General features: G+C 42.5%; 1 protein-coding gene across 1 annotated transcript; it reads right to left on the bottom strand.

Annotated features, from left to right (window-relative positions):
* Positions 1-577: 577 nt before the first annotated feature.
* emc2 (ER membrane protein complex subunit 2) lies at positions 578-25131 on the bottom strand. Its single transcript, XM_047599106.1, has 11 exons — positions 25068-25131; positions 23493-23606; positions 21385-21449; positions 19650-19735; positions 18036-18093; positions 12626-12711; positions 12340-12399; positions 9069-9150; positions 8700-8810; positions 6867-6971; positions 578-1087 (listed from the first exon to the last, which is right to left on the bottom strand). Exons 1-11 carry the CDS (start codon positions 25105-25107, stop codon positions 1001-1003), a joined length of 894 nt encoding a protein of 297 aa, XP_047455062.1. The 5' UTR covers positions 25108-25131; the 3' UTR covers positions 578-1000.
* Positions 25132-26846: the final 1715 nt, after the last annotated feature.

The raw sequence follows: 26846 nt of genomic DNA, 5'->3' as shown, positions 1-26846 counted from the left end.
AGTATTAAACAACTCGAGAGCATGGCTTTCAGAACTCCCCGCTCTGGACTGGTGACCCCTCTCAATTTAAAAGCTGGTCCAGGATCGACCATAAACTCAACGCTCAAGTTTTCCGTCAGCCGAACACTGGAATTATGGGACAATTGCCGTGACTTAATAAACAAGAGAAATGAAAGTTACAGCTGACCCTGCACGGGTGAACGCCGACTCAAGATAATCATTTGGATCGATTCTGATTCAACAATTACCGGACCGAGTGAACCGAGTGTGCTGCTCTGACACCAGGACTGGCTCGCACAGCACCGAGTTCCCAGACTCATGAATAGATGTCTGTGTTCTCCCCTTTTCCAACTTGTAGCGTATTAATCGCTGAGCTGAAATGACAGAGGTGTTCTTCTTCAGTGTGCCCATGCAGTACTTCCCAGATGGATACTGGAAGCACCTCTGTTGTGGCCAGGGTCTTTCCTACCCGTCATATAAACTATAAATCCAGCTCCTTGTTGCCACAAATACCCCAGAAGAACATTCAGATTAAACTCAACAATGAGTCCTACTTTCATGGAGACATTCTGGCAGATTAGACAAAAGAAAAAAAGTTTATTAGACAAGAAAGTTTCATTTACATACAGCAGAAGACTTCATTGCAGACGGTTGGGATCTCCACAGTGTCTTTATAAATAGCATTTACTGTACAGTTTATTATCTTTCCTGGTCACGTGGTCATAGTGCGGATGTGGTAAATAGTGATATTAGCTCAAGCTATACCTAAATGATCCTAGGATTGAGAGTATATCTGGAGTTTGTTGTTAGGTCCTGGATAGGTATCTTTCATAGTCCATGTCAAAATATATAGACAACAGAATCAAACATTAGAGAGTTTAAAAAAAAAAAAAAAAAATCGTTTTTAACACCCGGGTCCGGTCACATTGAAAAGGTGTCCAAGCTGCACATGTTGCTCCAACTGAACAGGAGGGAGGAAGAAAGGTGTGGACGGGGGCATCTAGGACATGGTGATCTGCATGGACTCCAGCATCTCCTCCACCGCCTTCATGGAGCATTTGTTCTCCTTGGTGCCTCGACCGGCCATCTGTGCAATGGATAGGAAGGCGATAGGTACAGAGAGAGAAAGAGGGAGGGAAAGGGGGGAAAGAGAACATCAGCTCATTAGATTTCTCTGCCAACTGAAGTAATGGAGAGCCCTAGCCACTAAAACACATCCCCACAGAGTCGGTGATAACCTCCTTCACCCCTGTAGCACGCTTCAGCAACTGAGCAAAAACATCCATATCCCTGTTTGGAATGCAAAACGCTAGAAGCTGAAACAGGAGGCGACAGTGGTCATTAGATGGAACTGGCAAATAGGTCGTGCAAATTAAAAAAAAAAAAAAAAAAACTCTAAGCAGAGGGCTTTTCCTCAACTGTTGCATAAATGCCAATTTTGTTTTGCGTGAGCTAGAAGACAGGACACCCACATTAGTCCACTTCCATGGCCTCTAGCATAGGACTACATAACACCCCATTCTAATTTCTGAACCGTGTCCTCGGGGTTTCCCAGGAAGTGCCGCAAATAATAATCCACACACTTGTACAAGACTACTCATGTGGCTCAGTCACTTTTTATACCCAATTTAATTTTGCTGAAGAAAAGGCAAGAAAATGCCAAAAGGAAAGATGACTTCCTTCGCCTTCAGTGCGGACCAGGAATAGGGCGACGTCATGACCCATATTTATAGACCATTTATAATTAAATCTTTATGAAAGAATTTAAGGCGGTTAGCCGTGTTTCCATCAGATTCTAATTTTCCAAAGGCTACGGTGTTGATGTATGTCAGCCATGTCCAGCTTCTAAGTTTAGCGCATTAGCATGCACTGTAACGAATGTGTGTTCAAAAAGCCCTACACTTTCTAAAAGTGCCACGACTTTGGAGGCTACTAGTGGAGGTACCTCAAAAGACAATTGTGACAGTTAAAGGTACAACTGCTCATCAGGCAGCATACAGAACTCACTGCTGAGATGTCACCAACATCAACATCACAGATGAAAAGAACAATCGGGAGGCAGCTGCACTGCAGGGACCTTCAAGTAAATCATTATGAAAACACCATTACTCCAAGAGTCCCATTTCATACACAGCAATGCTGCCTCTGGACAACACAGCAAAGTCTGCAAGTCCTCCAAGGTGAGAGATGAGCCTTGAGAGTGTTCCAGGCCGAAGCACGGGAACAAACGTACGCATTGTTAATAACTTCAATATCTGGAACGCATGCACGGCCGGCTGTAGGAATTCAAGCTGATCATTTGTGGCACCTTTTCCAAAATTACAGACGTTCTGTTTGTGGAATAATAAAATGGACAATGCCCAATCCTGCACTCAACACAAAGTCCCGTTTTCATTGCTGTGACACATTTCTCCGTTCGACCTTTGGTCCTGCCCAGAGCGTCTCCAAACAGGAACCAACTGTAGCCTTGACCAAGCCCATACTGCATTTCCACGGCAAAAAGTTTTTTCCTTCCCTCTTTTGCCAAACTCCAACTTAGAGAGGGCAGCTGGCTAAGGTGTACAATTGGCTATGTAATTTCCAAGGGTGAGTCATTCTTCTAGATTTAGGGCGTGTGTGGGGTAGCTATAATGATCAGTGCATTTCATTGCTTTGCTGCCTAATGCGGCATTACCCCGAGCCCGGTAGTCAATTATCTCCTCAGCCCGAGGTGAGACCACCACATTAACTCATGCCCTGCTCTACAACAGTGGGAGCGGAGCAGACAGCTACATATCTATTTAGAGCATCTGATAATAGAGTCATGACGCAGTGGGAGCATGTGGTCCGTGACAGAGGAGCTAATCAGAGAATTTGTTTAGAGAGATAGGGCAGGAGGGCAGGCCATGAAGTAGCGCTTTTAAGACCCCTGCACCAACAACCCACACATCTCTGGGTCTTTTACATGTCAGCCGACCCCACCGAGGTAATTACTTTTTTCTCTCTCTCTTTTTTTTTTTTTTTTTTTTTTTTTAAAGGGGCCCCCAGTCAGTCTTGACCTCTTGCCGACGTCTGCTCCCACTTGCTCTCACCTGCCCACCTTTTTCTTATTCTGAGGTATGACAATCACCAGGTACCGGAGCCTAATAAAAGCGGACGACTGACACGAGCAACACTTTAAAGGGCCCATCAATCAGCTCGCACAAGCCCACAGCAGCCTGCAGCTGTCTGAGTGAGGCCCACACCACCGTTCCTTTCTAAAGATCTCAGAAGCGATTTGACTGGAGGTGGGAGCGAAGAAATAAAGGAGGCAACCTCACACCTAGTCATTTAACTCCACCGAGCAACAAAAAAAAACAACAACATCTAGAAGGACTTGCATGCTTGGTACCATACATCTGCCATTCATGCACTCACAGCTGGGTGACTCTGGCTCAGCTGAGCGGGTCATGCATTGATTGCAAGGTTGGAAGTTCAATTCCCACCCCTTCCACATGTCAAAGAGCAAGAGGGCGAGACGCGGAACCCAAAATTGCTCCCAACAGCATGGCATGAGAATGTTTGTCAAGCCCATGTTGTAGAGCAAAGTAATTAAACTCACATCATGTTCCCTGAAGGACAAAGGTGCGACTGACTGGGGTGTCTCATTATTACCAACCCCACCTATGGTCTAGCTTTTTAACGCCTGTCCAGTGGCCTTTAAGAGTAGCCCATTATAACAAGTCAGCCCAAACCGTTTTGTGCAGCTAAAGCGGTGCATTCATTCCACACATGGACGGCAGCCCTGAGATTTTCCGGGCATCGCCCCGAAGAGTTCTATGTGTGAACGCAAATGTCCAAATTGGTCAAACCAGACGTTAAATGGACCATATGCTGCCAGGTCCCTAATACAGAAACAACACTGCACTGTAACTGCTTAGTACTCCTTTCTGCTTTTCTGTATATTGCTGATACTGCAGATGTATCCAAATGCATTTAGTATTGATTTCGTTATGGATGAGTCCTCCTGCACATCTGACCCAGTTGACCGTGCCTCACGTAAAACATTATTATTTACAGGATTCCCAGCTTCTTTTCATTGGCTCCCTTTATTCCCTGGAATTTAAAATTTTCCTCCTTGCATATAAGGTCCTTCATATCTGAAATCTCATTGTACCATAGCATCCCAACAGATGGCTTAGATCTCAAACTGGAGGACTACTTGTGGTTCAGAAAGTAGAAGGGGAGGTAGGGCCTTCAGCTGTCAGGCTCCTCTCCTGTGGAACCAGCTCCTAGATAGGGTTTGGGAGGCAGACACGTCTCTACTTTTAATGTCAGGCTTAAGACTTTCCATTTTGATCAAGCTTGTAGTTAGGGCTGGACTGAACCATCCCTTAGTTATGATGCAGTAGGCCTAGGCTGCTGCTCTCTTCTCTCATGCTCCGAGCTCCTATCCTCTACTTTCTTTTCTCTGACATTGAGCTCCTGTCCTCTAATTTATTTCTTTTACTAGTCATGCAATTCTGTACTACTACTGTATACCATGTTAACTACTGTGTCTCCCTCTCCCCTCCTCCCTTCCAGTCATTCTCCATGTTCTTGTGAGTATCTCTGGCCTGGAGTTGTGTGTTTCCAACCTGTGGAGCTTCATACTACATCTGTTGTTGTTGTTGTCTCATCAACCTGCCCAGTCTTCATGGCCTGCAGTTATTTACTCCTACCTAAATAAACAAATTTTCAACCTGTCTACCTCTTATATTCTCAAACTGTCATGTAACATCTACATCTACAACTATTTTGTGTTTGTATCATCATCAGATTCTACATACACGCTTTAGTCAGATGTATGTTTATCTCTTTTCTGTCTCTACCCCGCAGGCCTCAGGCAGATGGGTCCCTCCGTACGAGCTGGGTTCTGCTCAAGGGAGTTTTTCCTTGCCACCGTTGCCTTCAGACTCGCTCTGGATGTTTAGGCCGGGTTTCAGACCGAGATTTGTAAAGCGTCTTGAGACAATTTGTGTAGTCATTGACGCAATACAAATAAAACTTAACTGAATTGAAATCTATGACCATTCATCTCGCAGTAAGAAAAATACTCAGTTTAAGACTTATGTAAGACAGTGTTTGGTACCAAACAAGCTATTTGATTCATTACAGTCAACCTCACTAAACACAGATGTGTTCCCTGTCTGTGGGTAAACCCTCTCCCACACCCCCTTGGCAATAAAGAAAATATTTAAGTGAGGGAAACATGTGCTACGCTACTGGTTATGCTACTGTCTTGAACTCCTTCAACTGCTTTCAGATGAAGTACCACAGTAATGTTATTTTTTGTTGGATATTTGGACATTCGTCCAAATTCTTTCCAAATATGATTTTATCTATATATTTATTATTATTTTTTTTACATGAAGCCTGTCCCGGTTATAGGCCTCAGATTTATGATGTAAAGTTGAAGAAGGTTGGGATATCTGTCTTGCCCCCTGTAGTGATCAAAGCTTTTTGAAAACAGCGAGGTATTGTCAGAAAGCATAATCATCTACGTGATGAGTAGTGTGGACTAGACATCAATGGAAACATCTGAGCAACTGTGGTGACCAAACGACCTCAACATTTTTCAATATATCAAGAAGATCTATACCTGCAAGCGCTAAGCTAAGCAAAACAAGCCACACCACTTACGTGAAGATGGTGATTTTTATGTTCATTCTAAAGAAAACCTAAAGAAACAATTAAAAGCTTAGAGCTGCCTCGTAACACTTCTGCAGCAGCAGCTCCAGACGTTCGCTATGATGTTTCTTACATGCACACTTATTTCCAGCAGAGCCATCAGACTTGCCTCGGTACTCAACATGTGAAATGCGCCTGCATGGCGAAGAGAGTCGAGTGTGGTGAGACGAGGTCTTTAGAGGCTCAGCAGGGAGTCTCTCTCTCTCAGCAGGACCCACACAAACTGAGCAAAGAACCACTTATTACAGTTAATTGTTGATACCCAAATAAGCAACACATATGGTCCGCACGGCAAATAAGATTTCTTTTAAATATGCTTTCATACTTAGGCTGCTATGACAACCGCAGAAAACGTTTTAGTGATACCATCTGCCGAGCTCTTCACTTTTTCCCATCCGCTGCTTTACGTGCATACGTGCAAATACTATAAACGCTAACACACATCTACGCACATGCACGTCCATCATTTATCTTCCTTCTTCGCCCTCTACGGTAATAAGTCTGATTCAAAATATATACTTCTCACAGAACCTCTAATGGGCACAAATTGTTTCATTGGCTCACAGATTTAATTTCAGGGATGCCTCTCTGGGCAGATTGAATTTGTTGACTTAATATTAAATGTACAGCTAATTTAGAAACACTGCAATTCAAGAAATAAGAGTAAAATATATAATTTGGCTTGCAAATTTAATTATATCCCACTTTGGAAAGGAGGACTGAACGACACAACTCTCTGCTAAAGTTTAGCGTGATTGCTGTCCTCTGAGAATCAGCTTGTGGCTCCGCGAGAAGCTCATCTGTGAAGCCAGTTTGTGGGATAAGTCTTAGCAGACGTTGTGGCCTTAAGTCAACACATTAACTGTAAGTGTACCCAGACACACTGAAGACACTAGCGAATACCAAGCACTAGAAAGTCAGTGCTGCGAGGCATGCTTCAGGGCTGTCGTGCATTCAGGGGTCATTTGGTGGTGAATATTTTTCACATTCTATGCAAATGAGGGGGATTTCTGGGATGTCTGGATATTGTGTGCAAACACCCCATGAAAGCTAAAACACAACAGAAGAGTCTGAGGGGCGGTTTTATTGTGTCTGGTGGAGTGAAGTGGGGAAAAAGTAGATGCAGTAAAGTGAGGTGCTCCTACATCACGCCTAATTAAAATCAATTTGTGACTCACCTTATAGGCTCTGTTTATTTGAGTGGCAGCCCAAGCAGCGTACTTCATATTGTCCTTCTTCACCTTGGCACTAACTTTAGGACTGGCAGCGATGTGACTTGCAGACTGGAGGAAAAATAGAAAATGGGAGGAAGAGGCAAAGGAGAGAACAGGGGGAAGGGGTGTTCTTATATCAAAACTTGGTGAAACAGCAATAAAAGCGTAATTGAGATGAATGTGCAACCACTCTTACCATCTACCACTCCACTAGTCATTGTGGCAGAATGAAGAGAAAAAACAGACCTTGGCCTGATGACACAGGGGAAATCATTTATGGGGAGGAAAAAGTGAGTGTTTTAATGCTTCATACGTAAATTGTCACTTAACGGGGCCTAATTTCTCCAACACCATCGATTCCCGGCGATGAAAGGGCCTTGTATGTTCCGAAAAAAAAAAAAAAAAAAAAAAACCTGACGTGCAGAGAGAGGAGTGCCATGTGAATCACGGTCTCTGCCTGTCCCGACAGCTCCACTCCGAACCACAAATCCCATGTCTTTCCCATGTTCCTGCCATCATCTCCACGCAGCAAACCCCAGAGGGCTTACCCTGCCTGCACTTCAAAGCCCTCCCCACCAGTGTGCTGAAATTTTAACTACACACCAATCAACCTGGCCCTGTTTTTTCTATAATATGGTTTGGCTCCTGTGTTTTTCAGTAAGCATTTTCTTTATTTCTATTTTTTTTACCTCAAGAGAAACCTCAATTTAGATGATGTCAACCCAGAATGGCTATCCCCGAATAACAGTGTGTTCCATTATGGAGGGGAATCCCCACGCAAGTGTTGTCAGGAACTTACCCACATCCCAGCTGTGGTCAGTGCTACCAGGACTTCTGTCACACTGACTCAGGCCGTGTGAGATGGTGAAAGTTGTATGCCCTTTCACTGAACTTCTTGCACCTGTCAAGGTTTGGACCGCCGAGACCAGCTGACAATCTGCACAACACACTCCGTGACTGATTTGTGACCTATGAAGAATACACTCCCATCCGACGTATCCATCAAAGACCAAAGTGTCGGTGGATGACTTGTCAAAAGTCTGCCCTGCTTTGTCTCCAGGCAAACTTGAAAGTAAACAGAAGCAAACTATCTTGGGGTTGACCCTGCCCTGATCCGCCTGTGCTTGCTGCCTACACCTCCTCTGTGAGGTTTCAGAGCGTACGGGGTGTTTGGAGTACCTGAAGAAACCCAGGGCAGTCCAGCGGAAAACACTGAGTCTCTCTGTGTAAATGGAATTCCCCTCTGCATTTTTCATTCCCCGTGCCACTGCGTTTGTGTTTTTATGTCAGGTCTCCCTTACATTTGATGCACTAGCACTTGCAGACAACATCCTGTTTAAAGGAAAAAGTAGATGAAAGCCCTTTGCCGCCAAAACTACAAACAAACCAGCAGCTGGTCGGATAATTTGCCAGTGAGAAAATACTCAAGGCTGTTGTACTGCTCACTCTTCTGCGCTTTTTTTTTTTTTAAATCCATAAACATTATTTATTTAAGTCATAAACATAAAACGGCCATACCAAAGGGGTATTATTACTAAAATAAAGAACTCCAGAGGGGCAGACTTTTGCAATGGTGGAGTTCACCGTCTGAGTCAGCAGTGAGCCGACCTGTCAAGGAGCCCCTTATTCGCTCCCCCCTCGCACTCACACACATGGCGCAGTCTTACTTGACCCACTCTGTGGCCAGCCTCAACCTTGACAAACCACAGGGTTACAAAAAAGGTTCTACTGTTTTGTTGTTTTTCTTTCTCTCCTTCTCTTTTTACCTCACTCCTCTTCGAGCGAAGCACTACTCACCATGTACAGACCAAACAATGCTCTCATATTCCGGTTGTTCAGCCTCAGCGCCTGAGCGAAATATTTTCTGGACAGCTCCAGGTTTTCCAGCCCTCCTTGAGTGTACTTCACCTGTGTGAGGAGACATTAAACACAACCAATAAGCTGGGCTAAAGGGCAGTTTAAGCAATGACAGCATGACATCTGAATAAGCATTAGATGACCACCCCACGTGTAAACATCTTTCATGATCTACAGTACATTCCCGATGACGTTAAGTGCAAGTCGGTGTCTCTGAGAGTTAGAAAGAGGCATCATTCACAGTGGGCTAACATAAATTTCAGAGTTTGCCCCCCGTGCTTGATGATGGACATCCAGGTGGGTACCTACCTCAGCGTACTGCTCACAGTACAAGTGATTGTGAGGGTTGGTCATCATCAACTCCTCCAGACAAAACGCTGCTTTTCCATAGCTGTGGACATGACAAGAAAAACAGAGCCAATTGATACAGCTGTGGACGCGTCATCTTTCAGCTTGCTCAACTGTGAAGCACAACATCCATGCCCTGTTAAATTCACAGGTATAAATCTCAATTGAGACTGCATGGGGCTCAGGTCAGTTTACAAGTGACAGACTTATAATGTATGTAGCTGAAATGTGTAAAGATTCACCAGATGTCATGAAGTTTATTTACAGGCTTGGAGTAAAAGGAACTCAGTCCAGACAGCTGGCATAGGTAAAAGCACATCCAGTGTGGTGATTCTCCCTCCTTTGGGGACACTGGGGATCAATCTTGTCCGTCTGTGTGTTTTTTCTGCCTTTAATGTGTAGTTAACTACCTTCCTGAGGTCAGCACTACAGTAAGAGCTGGCACACTGTGCCTATACTCAGATGAGATCACTTCTCAGCAGCAGACTGCTGAGCTGTTGACCTCACACTAATCTGCTGCCACTCCACTTCTAATACACAGTTTTCCCTTCACAGGTCCAGGCCAAGACGAGCTCAGATATAGTATATCACTTAACACAAAGCCATAAAACGTTAGTACACCTAAAAAAAAAAAAAATACAACACAGACCAAGGTAGAAGCAGAAAACAAACAGAAAACAGGATGACAGTGGAAATCTATGCAGACTGTCAAACTGAATGAAAGTGTTATTTATTTACAATTTTTTTTTACAGTTTTATGTTTTGGCAGCCCTTTGTAGTCAGAACAAGAAGAAGGAAAGAAAGAAAAATGGCTTGTTTAAGGAGGCTTTTACTCCTGGATACACAGACTTTTGTTTTCGCTGCTTGTGAGAAATTAGGGAAATGCTGAGATGCAGAGATTTTGCAGAAAAGAAAATGATCTCAAAGTTGCCTGCCAGTACACGAAGCACTTATCAGTCTACTCCGCCATGGTAACTAGCCGAGAGATTAACAGCATGCGAGGGAAAGGAAGGTGGGGACACGGCAAGAAAGAAAGAAAGAAATAAACAGTGGGAAGGGGTTGAGTAGAGGGGGGAGATCAGAGGGCTTGGGAGGTTGGGGGCTGCTTACAATTACCACTTCCTCTCCATAAAGACTTTCAGATGTGCTAGTGCAGCGGCCGTGGCCTGCAACAGAGCCCGCTCCATCAGCCATCAACCGAAATCTTGTACCAGAGCCAGAACTTTACCTCTTCTACTCTTCCTCTAGGCCATCTAACCCCGCCACCGCCAAGCCGCTCTCCATGGCAGCTCCCGAGCTCGCTGTAGTCACCATCGTGTGCGAGACTGTAAGAATCGCGTTTGTTTCTTTTGGAGGTTTGCAAAACCATCAGCAGTGGCTTGCCCCCATTTTAATACCACATTCTGACTGTGTATAAGACAGAAATGGATTCAGACTGGGCAAAGTATGTTTGAAAAAAAATATTACTATTTATCCTGCAATTTTGGATGACCAGTCCAATTTTGTTGAACAGTCTGATAATTTGGGTCAGAAAGAGAGCCAGCAGCAGATTCCAACAGTGAGTCCGTGCAATGCTTGCAAACAGAAGAAAATAAGCTCCTGTCTAAACATCACTGGCGTGAGGATTGTTTTAACAGTGTCAACTCAGGGGCTATTAATTACACCCTTAATGTGTTAATGTTGATGCCTGCTACAAACCTAACAACGGCGAGGCAGAGACACACTGCTTTGTTTATTTTTAGCTTCCAGGGTGTTGCGCAGTGAGGGGAGGAGAGTTTATTTCTCTTGCCCGCTTCTCCATCAACCTCTGTTTTCTCTGGCTGGAGGGAAATGAAAGTGCCACCACCTTCTCCTGGGAATTTCGCAGCAAGTGTTCTCTCTCTCTGCCTCCCGCTCTATTCCCCTGGAAAAGAGTGGTGATAATGCCTGGCTATCCGGAAGAGGAGGAGGAGGGGAAACAGGGAGTTTGTAACCCAAAATAAAGAAAACAAAGAAAAGAAATTGACACGCCTGTAGATAAGGGGCTGTGGGAGTGAATGGTGTGATATTAGAAGTGTTGGGATAAGCCGAGAGATAATCCGCTCACCCTTGGATTTCCTCTCGCCACTACAGCAATAAAGCCTCCCAGACAAAAGCATGAAATATCCAATAAGTAGCCTTCTCACCGTGCTACACATTCCTGCTGCCACCGCCTTCATACCGGAGCAACCACAGAGTCAAGTGTGCCCACACACACACATAAATACACACAAATACAAAACAAAAAAAAAACATAGTTTGACTTCTGAAACTGCTCCACTACCTTCTGAGCCCCAGATAATTGAGGATGTATAATAGGACACACAAACAAAATGATTTTTTTTTTTCTTACTGTGGTCTTGTCTGTCTGGCAAGTCTCCCTGGCAACTGAGAGATATCAGTGGGAGGCCATGGAGTCTTTCTGCTCTCATATGCAGGGGAGGGGGCTTAAGACTGCAATCCTATTAAACTACTCTTATGTGACAAACATGGACAGGGCTCCATTCAGACCCCTGGCTGACTTAGGCATCTCAACGCCCTCCATTGTGGTGATCCAGTGGCCCGATAGAGATCAAGCCATTAAAGTGACAGATACATCCCAAGCATCCTCAGAATGTTTGTATTTTTCTACAGGGGATGTCTGGAACTGATGCCTGTTCATTTGTTTCCACACTATGATAAAAAAAAAAAAAATGAAGATGCTGCGCCGTTGCAATTTCAAAATCAGCGCTGCCAAATTCTTCTTAGAAAATCCTCGTAATGAGAAAAAGGGCTTATTTTGTGCTGTAACCGTGTAAAACGAAGAGCTTCGGTTTATCCATTACAGATGGCGTAAATGTCTCGCATGAATTATCGACTGGTTTTAATGGTTTGTAGTTGCAAAGGTGGGTCAGAGTAAAGCCACAAAGAATGTGAGCTATTCAAAGCTGTGTACTGAACAGAGGAAGGGAAAGAAGGAAAGCTGATGCATGGATACAAAAAAACTGTCTGAAGAATTTATAAATTTTAAAAAGCTTGACGAGCAGGACTTTGATCAAGCTCACAGTGGCCAACTTTTGTTTGCGGTTGTGAATAAATTTCCAATCTTTGAAAAGTGGCTTTCTAGGCGGTAAGTGGAGAGTAAATCTTCCCTGATTTTTAAATCTATTAGTTCATGTAAACTTTAGAAGATACTAAAATAATACTGCGGCTCAAATTAAGAAAGTGTATTTACTCATGTTCGTTGATGTAGAGCTCCGACAACTCATGCCACGCTTCTTGGTCTCCCACAAATCTGTGAAGACAAAATGAATGAATGAAAGGAAGAAAATCTTCGCTTATTACAATTACAATAATGACAGTTGTGCAACTCTCAAGGAGGAGAAAGAGTTTGTTGGCATTTCATGCTCGAGTTGTGCCAGCTCTATTGAAAGTAGACTCATTTTTAATTAAAATAAAAGCCAGGGGAAATGAAGAGGAGGGGGAGCCTGACCCTCTCCCCTCCTCGTAGAAACACTCACTGCTCCAGATACTCATTGAGCTCCCGGATGGCTTCGGCACTCTTCCCCTGGGCCTTCAGTATGGAGATTTTGCGCTTCCTTGCTGCCTGCAGAGAAGAGAGTAAACAGGATTAGGGACTCAAGCTTCTCAAGTGTTTGTCTGAGGGGGTAAAGAGCATGAGTGAGTGTAAGAGTTCTGAGTTTAAGTGTCTTTTCAGTGAGCCGCAATCCTTCTTAAAACTTATGCTAGAACACTGAATAATTTTCAGAGGAAACGGCACTTTGGTGCATTACAAACGGCCGTGCGGACACAAACAACACTTAAACGACAAAGTTAGCTTTGTGAAGTTAATTCGTATTATTGTGAGACCTACGTGAATATGACCCTACCGGGACATAATTGGCCGCGTCCGACAGGAGATGGACACGCATTATGAGTCGGTGTTTGAAAGTTGGAATCAGCTCAGTGGCTGAGATAAAGTGGTGAGTCATCCACTAACCAAGGGGGGAAAATGGCACACTCCCCCCAAACCCAAACGCCCGTCTTCCTACAGGCACGGCCCACATGGAGCGCTGCACCAGCACAACCTACATCAGCTAAAAACCGCTTTCCGCTTCGTTTTGATGTTGAACTGACCTTAAGGTGGATTAGATTCTCATCAATCAGAAAAAGAAAGTATTACTCCTACTGCTCTGACTTTCCCAAGTGTTTGACTCCCCACGACCCACCTCCCTCTCCTTTTGATAATAAGCGAAAACCTTAACAGGAGGCTGCTGCTCCATTAAGAGTGCACCACCCTGCCACAGCCTATTTTATTTATGGACTAGCACTTGATTGAGTGGGGCTTCCTCTCCTATACTCATAACCAGAGTCATTGAGGGCTGTGTATGAGTCACGTCTAGGGGGCTGTAAATTTGGGCCTCCTCAGACACTGCCATCCCAAGAACTCCACTTCATCAAGCCGGGACAGAGACCTGCTGAGAGACTGCAGCCTCAACTGACAAGCAATATTTTAGCCACGCAGGGAAAAAAAGCATGCAGGCATCTACATAAAAAGGATTCCAACCTACATCACAATGTACCCTGTTCCCAAATTGCCTTCTGTCTCAGGGCACGAGGAGCAGTGAACGGTAAACCGAGTTATTCTTTAATGTTCTCTGACAATAAAGCAAAGAATTGATTTGACATTAAGCGCATTTCAGCAACACTTGATGCTGTGTGAAATTGAAGAATTTATATTATAAGCATGTGAGATCTTTTGTCATCCTACACCAAACAGGTGAATAAAGGAAATTAAAAAAAAAAAATGATACAACAAACACTACAATGATGGTGAATGTGGATCTTTGCACTTGTGCGCTCCCACCACCACCGCATTCACTTCTCGTCTCCCCCAGTACCCCCCACCAACCCCCACCCCCCGATTCTGAACCACTTTGGGCTCAAAGGAACATATGGAAGTTGGTAGCCCAGAAGAGTCACACAGCACTTTATTAAACGAGAAGCAATTCCAAACCACTCCTCTCTCTCCTCCTTTCTCTTACTAATGATCCAGAAAAAGCTGGCAGTGGCTCGGATCCCTCTGTTGTCGTGATTCTATTTTAATTAGCGCTCTCCGGAGACCTCAGGAGTGAGAAGTGGATTATTTACATCGCCCCTGGCTGTACATGTCGACCTACCGCAATAATAAGAAACATTACCAGAAGGGCGGCACACCTAGCACGCCGAGCGTCACTGAAAAAATGGAAAGGAAGAGAAAGAAGAATTTCTAGACAGACGTCATTTTTCTTTGATTTCTTTTTGGAAGGTTTGTTTGCATGTGTACATATACATGCATCTTAAATTAAGACGCCACCACAATGCATTTAGTTTAAGACCAGTGGTGCCATTATTTTTAAAACTTTTTAGGTGGTCAACTAATTCTGCATTGAGGCTTTACATTTTAAATCACTTGTCCCACAAAAATAAACTCTTGTCCTACAGTGAATTTGCTATCGTACAAAATAGGTTGTAGGTCAACCTTAGGAGTGACATTGTGGGCTCATTTAGGTAATCCAAGCTTTTTATACCGAACACTTAGGGTGAAAGGAGAGCGCTGGAATTTAATATTAACATAATCATAGCGTCCACTTAAACAAGCACTAAACCGAGCCATCCTTGTATGTAAATGCTGTGGGCACCACATAATATAAAAAGGTGGAAAAAATTGCATTTATGCACACAGACAAAAATTTTGCCAGCTCATTGCTGTAGGTATTGGAACATTGCAAGCAATGGAAGGGCTAAGAGTTTGAAACATTTTTGGACAGCGCCATGGCAAAAAAAAAAAAAAAAAAAACCTTGAGCAATTTTTGTTGATTCAACAATTTTGGTTAATGGGTACCACATCTATTCCATAGCCTATAATTACAACAGCTCAGTTTCCAATCTCTGCTTTGCATGCCGGGATGCCTTGCAAGTCTTCTTTGTGGTCGCCAATTTTCCGCCATTTCTCAGGCCCATCCCTGCCCGATTCTAAGGAGCATATAGGAGAGCATTTAGGGAGGAAACTGTCCTCACCACGAGACAGGTGACCTAAGAGAAGCCATAATACGATCGCTCCACCTTTCATCACTACACCCATTGAGGACTGTGGGAAAAGGTTAAGATCCCAGGGACAGAGGACATATTTGTGTGTGTTCTGTTCCATTCCCAGTCAAAGGTTTGACTGACAGCAAACGCTAGCAAGGGTGGCAGTAACCAGCCTTCACAAACCAGGAAATGGACCATTCCCTTTCCGAGGATGTCCCTGCAATCCTCATAAGATCTGTGCCATGTCAGGGAGGTGTCCCCAGATGCACTGAATTTACAACTCCCACTGTCAAAACAGTGGATAAATGTAAAGCAATTTGCTATGGCCAATTACAAAGCATACATGTGTTGCAACCATTTTGTACAAGAAAATAATTTGATTTATGGCTTTCACATCAATCTTGGCTTGGAATATTCAATGCAGCCACAGGGTCCACAATGGACCTGATCCCGGTTGGGGGAAATGCCAGAATTTGTTAAACTCGGATGCCAACAAAGCTCTCATGAAATGTTTTATCTTTCCTGTGGTTTTATCCATTCTCTCTCTTATTTTTGACAAATAAATAAATAGGAAGCATTAGCTGCTTCACATTCACAGCAGATCAACATCACAGACAACTGGTCTTTTTATACAGTTATAAATCATTCTTCAACTTTTGATGCACAATACATGAATATTTTGAACTTACTAACCTCACACAGTAGTTTTAGCTGAGGATCTCCAAATATGCGTGTTTGTTTTTGTTTGTCAAACTAATAATTAGCAAACCAGCAATCAGTACTTTTATATTTTCTGTTGCTCATTTTATTTTGAATCTTGGGTTTATCAAAATCAGTAGGGTTAGCCAAATCGTTGTATGGTTGGTTAACTTAGTAGCCATCACCAATAATTTTATTTCTGTCTTCTTTCAATTAAATCTTGTAATTCTTAATAGTTTTGATTACATGTAAACAATGAAAGGCAAACATTTGACGCGGGACTCAAACTTTAATTTTAGATTTGATAACAGATTCTGAATTATGATAATGCTACTGTACCAGGCGTCTGTTTTCGGCAGCATCAGCATACATGTGTATCTAAATGTGCTACAATTAACATTATTAAAACATCAACAATTTTAATTTAGTTGTGAAAGCCCTTTTGCTCAGCATTCATCTAATCCCTGTGCTTTACCAAGAAGCATATTCTGTGACCAAAGTACTACTTTAAATTGAAATATAACTATGTGGACCTGCCTATGAAAACAGTCGTATCCCCTCTTTCAATTACTGACTTGCCAATCCGACTTGCAAACTTCCAACAGCAATAAAAGCATAAAATAAACAGATTGACTTGACAAAGTGAAGGTGCAAGTGAGACAGAGCATATGAGGAGGTAGTAGCTGTGGCTTTTAAAATGAGGAGGCTATTTCTCCAAAGCCACAGTGAGAGCAAGCGAAATCGGGTGCACCAGGGCCATGTAAGCATTAATGTAAGTATTAATAGTTTGTTTGTGTCAGGCCTCTATTTGTGACCATGTGAAGACTCTTTGCGTGACATCCGACATCCGAGTACAAATGCCTGTGATGCGTTTCTTACACACTGCCAGGTGAGAGAACGTGTTTAATACCTCTATACCAATCCATATGTCAACATGGTGCAGGAAAAGTGGAGAAGAGGGGGAGGGTCACATCCAAAATAAATAAGGTCATGGCTTATTTTGAAGACCCTCTAAAAGAGGAATTTTCTTGTAAGGTCACATGACAGCAGGTACATTATGTTTGGGAATGTTGATGTGGGATTGGCAGGACACTGGCTAGACCTGCAAGTCATTTCACAGAGATGCATTAAATTATTATTAAACGCATTAAATATTAAACTGCAGTGATAGCAAAAATAGAGCATCAGAGAAATACTCAGCGTGTTTACACGCACAGCTTAATGGAGCTATTTTTGAAATTCAGCTTCCTGAATGCGGTCTTTGTCCCAGTTTACATTCAGCGGAGAAAATCGAATAACTGAACGTGGACCCATTACGTCAAATAATAAAGTCATTCATGCGGCAGACTACCACTTAAAACAACAACTGGATGGATAATAGTAAAGCTTTTTTAATCTCGTACCTAATGTGTGCGCTTATAGTGCAGATAAGATAATCGCTATCGCTCCGGTGGTTCTTCTACCAGCTCTGTTTACCTTCTTCTTCTGCAACCGGTTTTCTTGGATGTTTTTATTCCAGGGTCATAGGCCAGTGTAGCCGTTGTGATACATGCACACGTGCAGTACAGTTAAAGTCTGATTCAGCGTATACATGCTGGAGAAAATTGATTTGAATCAGACAAGGAGAACTCTGATTTTAGTCAGAGTAACATGTGCTTAAGTTGTTCAGTTAAAGTCGGATTAAGGGAATAATTTGTTTTTTTCCAAGTGCATGTAAACGTACTGACTGACAATTTCAGACCCATCTGATTTACCAGCTTTATGCACAGCAGACTTTGCACCTGAAGCCAATAGTGGCATAGGAGAAGGAAGAATAGGAGCTTAGTCCTGTTCAGTCATGGTGGGGTCTAAAAGGTCCAGTAAATCACCATCTTCAAAGACCAGAAGTTTTATTTACGCTTTACTTCCACCAAACATGTCTGCCACTGACTAAGACCATGAATAACCCTCCAGCCCCCGCCCCTTCAACACATTTCAGCTGTGTGGGTGATAGGCTGATCAGCACTGTGGTTGAGGCCAGAGAGGCCAAGTGGAGTTTAACTCGCACCGCTAACACCAAAGTGCCTCGACAGATTTAAAGCCGTCCAAAAAGCTGAGACCACAAAGTGAACACTAAGCAACGGGACTTTTCCCCCATCTACCCTAGGTTTTCAGTCTCACCGTATTAGTGGGGTCGTCTTGGAGAATGGCATCGTAGTGCTTGTTGGCTTCATCGTACCTTCAGAGAAGAGAAAAGAATACAGTTTTTTAACCCAATCCCAACGGAGTTAAAAGACATGAGGTTTCTGTACACAGTGTGGCAGGTTTCTGTGATTACAGTGAAGCACAACAGAAATCAGTGGGGATCTAAAGGACGAAATAAACATTAATGTAAGTTTAGGTGGCTGATCACACAGCCAACGTCATCAGACGCTTATATCGCTGCAGAATGAGTCACTGAATCAATACAAACAAAGCACACAGTTTTGAAAATTGAATTTTTAATTTGATTGCCTTCATTTAACCTTGATGCTCTTACATCTGTCCAGATCTGCAGCTAGATCGTTGATTCGGGTGTGTCTATACATATGAATCTGAGAAGCAACAATGTCCGACACAGAGTCCTTGAAACTATACACAGAACCACACGATTCCTTTTAAAAGGAAACATGTTGTAAATATCAAATCATACAGTAAAGAAATCTCACAACAGGAAGCATTTGCACTTCACTCATCATGTCAAATTTCTTTTCTCTCTTTTTTTTTTTTTTAACCAACACTGATGTTTTAGTCACACAGCGCATGGTTCTGTGATGAGAAACTGTCCCGCCCACACCATGCAACAGACAGAAGCAACTCTGGTTCCCATTAGCAATGAGCAGTCCCACTTCCAGCACTGATACTCCCCTCACATTCACTTTATTACTCAGCCACACTTTGGGAGATTTCAGATGGCACTAGGCAACCACTCACAAGCCACTTTGATTTGTTTTATTTATTTAGGAGCCAAGTGTGCGTGTGTGTGTGTGTGTGTGTGTGTATGTGTGCGCATGTATGAAGGGGAAAGGGTTCACTGTTTGAAGCTGTGTCATTCAAGTGTAGCTCTGCCTGCTGCCAATTAGATCCCAGCGTGCCGTTTATTTAATCTGACAGTCCCGAAGCAATCACTCTCAATTATCACATAAACTGTGACATAACCGATAAACCAGCAATGGTGATCTGGGTGGGGAATGCGAGTGAGGTGGTAAGCAGATAAAATTACCCTTACTTCAGCTCAGTGCAGACTTAAAATACCCCTTATTTATCTTTCGGTCCTCAAGCGCTCCATTCTGACTGTGGTGACATGTCAGTATTTACAGGGCCAAGACATACTCGCTGTACAGTGACCGAAACAGAACAGTAAAGCCTGAAAATAGGGATGGGAACAAGAAAAACACGCTGAGAGATGAGGAGGAACAAAATAAGGAAACAACAGTGGAATAGAAACCAGAGACGACTGAGGGACCCCCAGAATAACAGTGGGATCCAACCACTTCCTTCCCGGGAATCCCTGACTCAAGCTTAAGGGCCACAGGACTACCCAACACTGAACCGTTCCTCTCTCCGTTCCCCTCTTCTCCAGAAGGAATGCTCGGCGATCCAATATAAACACACCATACCCCACACACATACTGTACTTACACACCCTGACCATTGAACCACTTGGGATCTGCTAACACTTTCTCACCCCCCAAGCCTCCCAAAGTACTATACTCTCTCCTTCTCTCTTTAGAGCTTTTGGTACCCGATGCTTACCTTTCCAAAGCTTCCAGCCTCATGCCCGTTAATCGCTTCACTCTGTGGCTATCTGGAAACTGCTTCCTCAGTTCCTGTAGACAGGTCTGCAAGGATGTGGGCAGAGGAGAGAGACCGATTATAGATGGCGGTGTTTAAACTTTGTGTTAAACTCTTGATCTCACACAAACACTTGGGGTTTTCTATAACAAATCACCCGTCTTGAAAATGTTTAGGGATTCAGATAAACAATCACAATCAACTAATGTTAACAACAGTCTGACGTGGGAAACAAGGCCGGCGAGTATTTCCAGTGCTGGGCAGGCAGGCGGAGTCCTTGCCATTTACATTGCATATGTAAAACAAGAACACACTTGCCCTTCATGTTGTGAGAAGAGTACTGAATAAAAGCTTTAACGTTTAACATATATGTTGTTATCTAGTTTAATTGAAAGAAAAATCAACGGATTAAAAAAAAATTAAAAATAGATGGATAGATAGATAAATGGATTATTAATCAATGAATGCCAAAATATTATCATTTGTTGCAGCTTTAGTAGTCATGAGACGATAAGGGTCTAATTTGGGCATGGCAGTATCATGTGCTTGTGAAAGCTAAATTAAAATTAACGTCTAATTTTGTTATTAGGGAAATATGAGGTGTGGGACAGGGAGCAGAATTTGAAGCTGAGTGTGTAACTGCGGCCAAAGAACACTTAGAGATGCAGACACTGCAGACACCAAGTTCCTAGTCGAGACAAAGTGTTCCAGCTATGCACAGAAGATCTATGTATCTATTCATCTATGTATTCAGATAGATATTGATTGTATAGTTATTATACAAAAGTAATCAAAAGGGGTGTGGTTAGCACTGGCCAGAGGTGTTCATGAGTGGCTCGTTGCCTTTGTGTGTTAGCCCTAAAACAGAGGGTACCCCGTACAACCCTTTACAAGATAAGCGGTGACAGAAAACTAACAAATTAAAGAAAGTTGCAAGGTTGCAAAGTAGCAGGCTTGCTGCTATAAAAAGGGGAATAAGGATTCTCACTGTGACTTGTTCTTCCTCCTCTATACGGTTTGCTCGAACAGAGGGTAGTTAAACGGGTGAGGAATGCTTACAGCCCCATTCGGCATTATCGTGAATGAGACGGAAAAGTCTGCGGTGTGACCTGGATCATTTGCGCTATCCATCAGTTCAATTCCAGAGCAATTCTGTTTTTTTTTTTTTGTTTTTTTTTTTTTTCAAAGTCTGGCAGCGGGCATGAAAGGACAGCCAACAGACAACTAATTGTAATGACTGTGTTCTACATTCCCCATACTTGCTGAGTCATTCATTTTTTTCCACAGGAGTTAACACATCTACAATGGGAGATGAACTATTTCAATTACCGAAACTTTTTGTCCCATACGGATTTCACGATTTGCAAGGCTATAAATATTTCTAAATGTAAACTCAGAAACAACACATGAAGCTTTACGATGGCAAATAAATCCTAAGGGGAAAAATCTCCATAAATGATGGCCAAGTTCAGCTAACACTTGAAGCATGCTTCTCCGCTCATTTGCTACACCCTCTAATTCCAACTCTTCGTAAATTGTTTTTCCAAAGTACAGACAGAGTAATACCACTTGGCCAAATAAAAATCAGATTTTCACATTTGGCAGTGCGGTTACCGCAAAGTAGGAATGGCTGTGAGAGAGTGAGCGATTGCTTTTGAAGCTCTTGGGTGTGTGAGGAAGCGCGGTAAAAACCTACCAGAGCCAAGTCATCCCGACTGCAGTCCAGCGCTGCGATCATCACCTGCTCATAAATAATCCATACTGGGCAGAAGAGACACACAGACAAAGACGACAGTGTTAACGCCCTTTCCATTCCAGTCCATTGCCTGGGGTAACGTAAAAAAAGATGATATATTGAACTGTACACTTGACACTTGACGCACTCTCTCCCCAGCAGCAGCTGCATGAGATGTTTTTTACTCATAATAAACAAGCTTTCACCATGTGCATCGGCAGCTGAAGAGTTTATTCACACAAATGTTCCGTTTGCACAGACGCTTCATTTATTATTGTCTTTTATGGCGCACATGAAAGATAATGTTGCTTTTTAAAAAACATGCATTCATATAAAACTTGGACAGCGCTGCAATTTAATAATAAACACAAAACACAGCGTAGCATGCAACACCCTTGTCTAAGGTCACGTTATTTATTTGCAGCAGTTAGTTGGTAATAAAACCAATTAAATTTCATAATCATGTTACATTTATGTGCGCTATTATCAAGGCAAATTTCAGACTGAAAATGATCCTCCACCCTTATCCATAATTCATATCCCTCATTAGCAGAGGTCTTCCACACACTGTGTGTGGAGAAAAGATGGAAAAGATTATCTGTTGCAGTACCAGAAGAAAGGAGAGGGATAGTCTCATTTTGGGTTTAGGCTACTTTTTCAAAATTTCTCTGAACACTGCGCTGAGATGTTCGTTCAAGCAAAAACCTAAGGAATTTATTAATACCTTGAATATTGTCAATATGTTGAATTTAAAAAACAAAACAAAATAAAAAAACACATCTCATGCATGTCTGAGAATGCATTAAATATATTTATATCCTTTCAGAGCAGGGCATGTTGACCACCATCAACATAACAAGCTCAACCATTCCTTTAACATGTTTCAGTCTGTGGTTCACTATAAAACCATGAAATGTTTATTTCTTTCAGTCAACTGTAACATTATAACACAGTGACTAATAGCCTGGCTACAGAAGCCAATTAATGGAATCAATACAACATGTTAGACAGACAGCTTTGACAAGCAAACTGGATGTGTTCAGCCAAATGAACAACCCTGGTTAATTGGAAAGAATAACAAAATCCAGCTCCACCCAAATACTGCCGGGCCGTGCCAAAACAAACAAATGCCCTGAGTTTTTCTCGACTTTAATGATCCCAACGCTTGTTTTGATAATTGCCATCTCATTTCACAGCCAATTTAAAGCTGGTTTCAATAAAATCAAGGCATGTTAAGTGTTTATACGCCTTTTTTTAAAAGGACTGTATGAATCATAATGACTTGGGGAAAAGGGTGCATTTTATAGAGTGATGTAGCAGGTCAGTCACATCTCAAAGAGAAGCCGTGACCTTGGATATCTTCATTATATTGTCTGTAACTCTGACTATTGCTTCAAAAGTGAACAATGAACAACAGTAGAGTGCTTTACGCTGTTCTTGGTAACAGCACCTTTCATGGTATCAATATTACTACTATCCAGCATTACGTATCAAACTGTATGTCTGAAATTCAGACATTTTCTGCTTTTTCCCATTTACTTTTTTGTGGGGTCACCAAATCAAAAATATTAAAACTGAGGTTTCATTCATCCTCTCCCAAAATAAGCATTTTACATTTTCCCCGAATAACTCTTCGAGTTATGCTACTTTCTGCAGAAGAGAAAATGTGCCTGGCAGAAAATCACTCACTTAGATTAAATATATCTCATGCTGCTGTATCCATGACTCCACATACTGGAATAATAATAGACTGACTTTTTTTTTTTATTGACAGTTACAAATCCTCTTTTAAGCATATTTTAAAATTCTGATCTAAAGTTGAAGTTATATTGTATTACTGATAAAACACTAGGGTTGCCCCTGCTACAGTGAGATTATAATTTTATTTTCTACTTTTAACTGTTTGAATGTTACAAACCAAACTTAAAAGAACAGCATTTTAATCAATGGACTCAGTTCTCAATCTAACACTGCACCTTACAGTCTAACGGCAACTCCTCAGCACAGACATGCCTGCTAAAAATTATGCAAGATTGTGCACTAATTTCACCAGGTCCCGACACACTTACTGTCATCTCCCAGTTTAGATGCATGGTCACTGATGAGCTCCTCGCCAACATCCACTATCTGTTCACTATTTCTGCAGTTGTCTTCTCTCCATTTACGTAGCTTGTCTCTCATCTCTGTGGACAAAGACATTAATGCATGAGAACTGTAACAATCAGTGATTAACAATAACAGCCCCAGCACAATTTCCACACTTCCCACCTCTCCCTTTCCAGACCTTTACTGCAGGGATTATGCAAGAAACGATTTGGGAGCACTGTGTGAGACATATTTCATTCACCACTATTTTGACAGATTTAAGATGCTCAAGATAAAGATCTAGCCTCCTATTGGATGATTACTGCATGGGTAATTATCTTTCAGCTTGCAACAAGTTATTTAACCCCATCTGACGCAATCAGCAGCCTCTCATTTCTTAAACAACCATGTCGAAAGACACATCCTAGGTTACGTGGTATGATGAGTCCAGATTTACCCTGTTCCAGAGTGATGGGACATCAGCGTAAGAAGAGAGGCAGATGAAGTGATGCACCCATCATGCTTATCGCCTACTGTACAAGCCTGTGGGGGCAGTACTATGATCTGGGGCTACTGCAGTTAGTCAAGTCTAGGTTCAACAAAATCATGCTCAAAGAATGAGGTCAGCTGACAACCTGAATATATTGAATGACCAGGTTATTCCATCAATGGATTTTTTTTTTCTGTGATGGCACGGGCATATCCCAAGATGACAATGCCAGGTTTCATCAGCCTCAAAACGTGAGTGGTTTGCGGAGCATGAGACATCATTTTCACACATGGATTGACCGCCACTGAGTCCAGACTTTAACTCCATTGAGAACCTTTGGGATGGGCTGGGGAAGTCTTTGCGCAGTGGTCAGACTCTCCCATCATCAATACAAGATCTTGGTGAAAACTTAATACAACACTGGATGGAAAGAAATCTTGTGACATTGCAGGAGCTAATGGAAACACAGCGATGTGCGCTGTAATAAAAGCTAACGGCGGTCCAACGAAATGTGTGTGACCTTTTTTGGCCAGACAGTGTATTATGGTTAAGCTACGATATTGTTCCGACATGGTAGAAACGTTAACGGAACTCTAGCACCGGGAGCACAAGAGTCACCAATAATAATATTAAGGAACTACATTTTTATGACAGTGTTACGGACCTTTACTAAACCAGCCTCCTTAACGTCAGCTGAATTCGCTACAGTTAGCCGTAGCCACTGCTAACATTACACGCACGGGCTAACAAACCAACAGGCGTTGGTCGATACCTTTAGTAAAAGTCAGACGTCACTTTCCGCCATACACCATCGGCTGCTTTAACGCCTTGAGACTTGGGAAATTGAGCCGTTAACAGCTAACGTTACCGCAGGCATGAACCCGACGGGTTAGCATACCGTGCTAACTAGCGTTAGCACTTTGCATGCAGACTTGTCAGCATAGAATTTCAGCCAGGAACAGCGACGACTCCGTGATTTGCTCTTGTACAAGAAATGCCGAATGGCTTCGATATTACAAAAGGTGCCTTAGTGACAGTCAAGGAGAAACAGTTTTGTCTTTTGTCTTACCTTCCCAACCCACATCGTACATTTCTGACACGGACGCCATCTTTTCCCCTATGACAACATACGCCGTGCCTACGTCATGGACTTGGGCGACATGGGCGTGGCCGACTTATTATTATTATCATTATAATTATCATATCATTATTATTATTATTGTTGTTGTTGTTGTTGTTGTTGTTACTGCTGGAGCTGCATTTGCTTTAATGATTTAATTTCAAGTCATACTTGTACATGTTTTGGTTTAGACACAGGACAAAGGGATTCCGTTATACTGCGAAACTACTCCTAAGTCCTCATTGCACTGTTCAGCGTCAGCAGCACACGGCATGATGATTCGCAGGCTGCAGCCAAAATGCGGAGGGAATGTCATTCTCATGCTCCATTTCCATTTATATATAATTTCTCTCCTAAGTATTGGATCAGACAATTTCCTCTGAAAATATGAAATCTGCTTTCCAAGCACATCTACAATTTTATCCTGATTTCCCTCAGGAGCCTCTGTGAATCTCATCCCTTCACTGTGTGTGCTTTCTTGCACACTTCTCGCTACCCACATTACACACTTGTTGATGTGAACTCAGCACAAACTTGCTTACAGAGACATTTCAAAGATCTGACGTCATATACAGTGGCACTCACTGCCCACTGCCTGCTGTTATGCATGTCGTCACGGTTCACGGTTCATCTTATCAAAATTCAAGATTCAAGATCACTTTATTGATCCCTGCAGGGAAATTATTTTGCCTAAATACATCAACACAACGACATCATGATAGGGAAAAACAGAGAACACTGATATGGTAAAAACAGCCTGGTATTGCCAGTAATGGGAGCATCTCTTTTGCACAAGAGAACAATGAAATGTCATCATGTCAAGGATACAAATAACAGCGCTATGTACAGTTCAAGTTATGCTCAGCATTGGCGATCTGCGCACATGCAATTTTCAAGTGTGCACATGGCTGTCTGTTGATATGTGGTCAGGTTTTTGCAGGAACACAGAATACTGAAGCAACCACGTTAAAACAATCACAGACTGTTCTCTGTAGTAGACGGCTTCCACTGCCAAGGTGCCACTCGGGGCCAGGGCACTAATAGTGACCTGCAATAAACACCAGGCAGCGGGTGTGACTCCTGGGATCTCAGAGCACGATGGTGAAACTCTGAGAACAGACTGTCCATAACTCTGACATGCAGCTGGAAAAAAGCTTCTTGACATAAGGCATCTGTTTAACTTGGAGTAGTGCTCTTGTACAGAAATGTCACGATACGTGAGATCAATTGAAGCCATCTGAAAACCCATTCTAAGTTTTATTTATCTATCTATATATGTGTGTGTGTGTATTTATATAAATAACTTAGAATGAAGGGTGCTATACATATATATATATATATACACACACACAAAAGCACAAAAGAGAAATATTCCAGTAGAAAGTCTTCACAGGCATTATATTTTGATTTCTGACAGAAGCAATCAGAGTTGGCAATCTCTAAAATGATCTGTTGTGGACTAAAAATTGAGGTATCGTGGAGGTGCTCTCTGTGGTTTTGAAATAGTTCCTGTTCCATCTAGATTTCTTTCGTTGGTGTTGTACAGTGTGTTGCGGAAAATGAAGACAGATGCAATTAGCAACGATGTTTGGACTCAGCCTCCTGGAGCCGGCGGCACTGTGTTTACTTTGAAACCTGATTAGGTCTCCTGTCTGACCAAGTTGCTTTCACCTCACCACCAATAACTCTGTGCAGATGACTTCAGCACGCTTTGCCTCTGATGGACTC

Source organism: Mugil cephalus, chromosome 11 (genome assembly GCF_022458985.1).
Source record: "Mugil cephalus isolate CIBA_MC_2020 chromosome 11, CIBA_Mcephalus_1.1, whole genome shotgun sequence".
NCBI classification, from domain to species: Eukaryota; Metazoa; Chordata; class Actinopteri; order Mugiliformes; family Mugilidae; genus Mugil; species Mugil cephalus.
Note: the sequence above shows the minus strand (reverse complement) of the source record. Positions and strands in the feature narration are given on the sequence as shown.

Bases quoted from the DNA above. Each gene is read 5' to 3' on its own strand.
- emc2 (XM_047599106.1), bottom strand. From the start codon at position 25,107: ATGGCGTCCGTGTCAGAAATGTACGATGTGGGTTGGGAAG. The intron at 19,736-21,384 runs GTAGGTTTTTAC...ACATCCTTGCAG, and splicing joins GTCGGGATGACTTGGCTCTG to ACCTGTCTACAGGAACTGAG. The intron at 9,151-12,339 runs GTAAATACACTT...TCATGTCCACAG, and splicing joins CTCTACATCAACGAACATGA to CTATGGAAAAGCAGCGTTTT.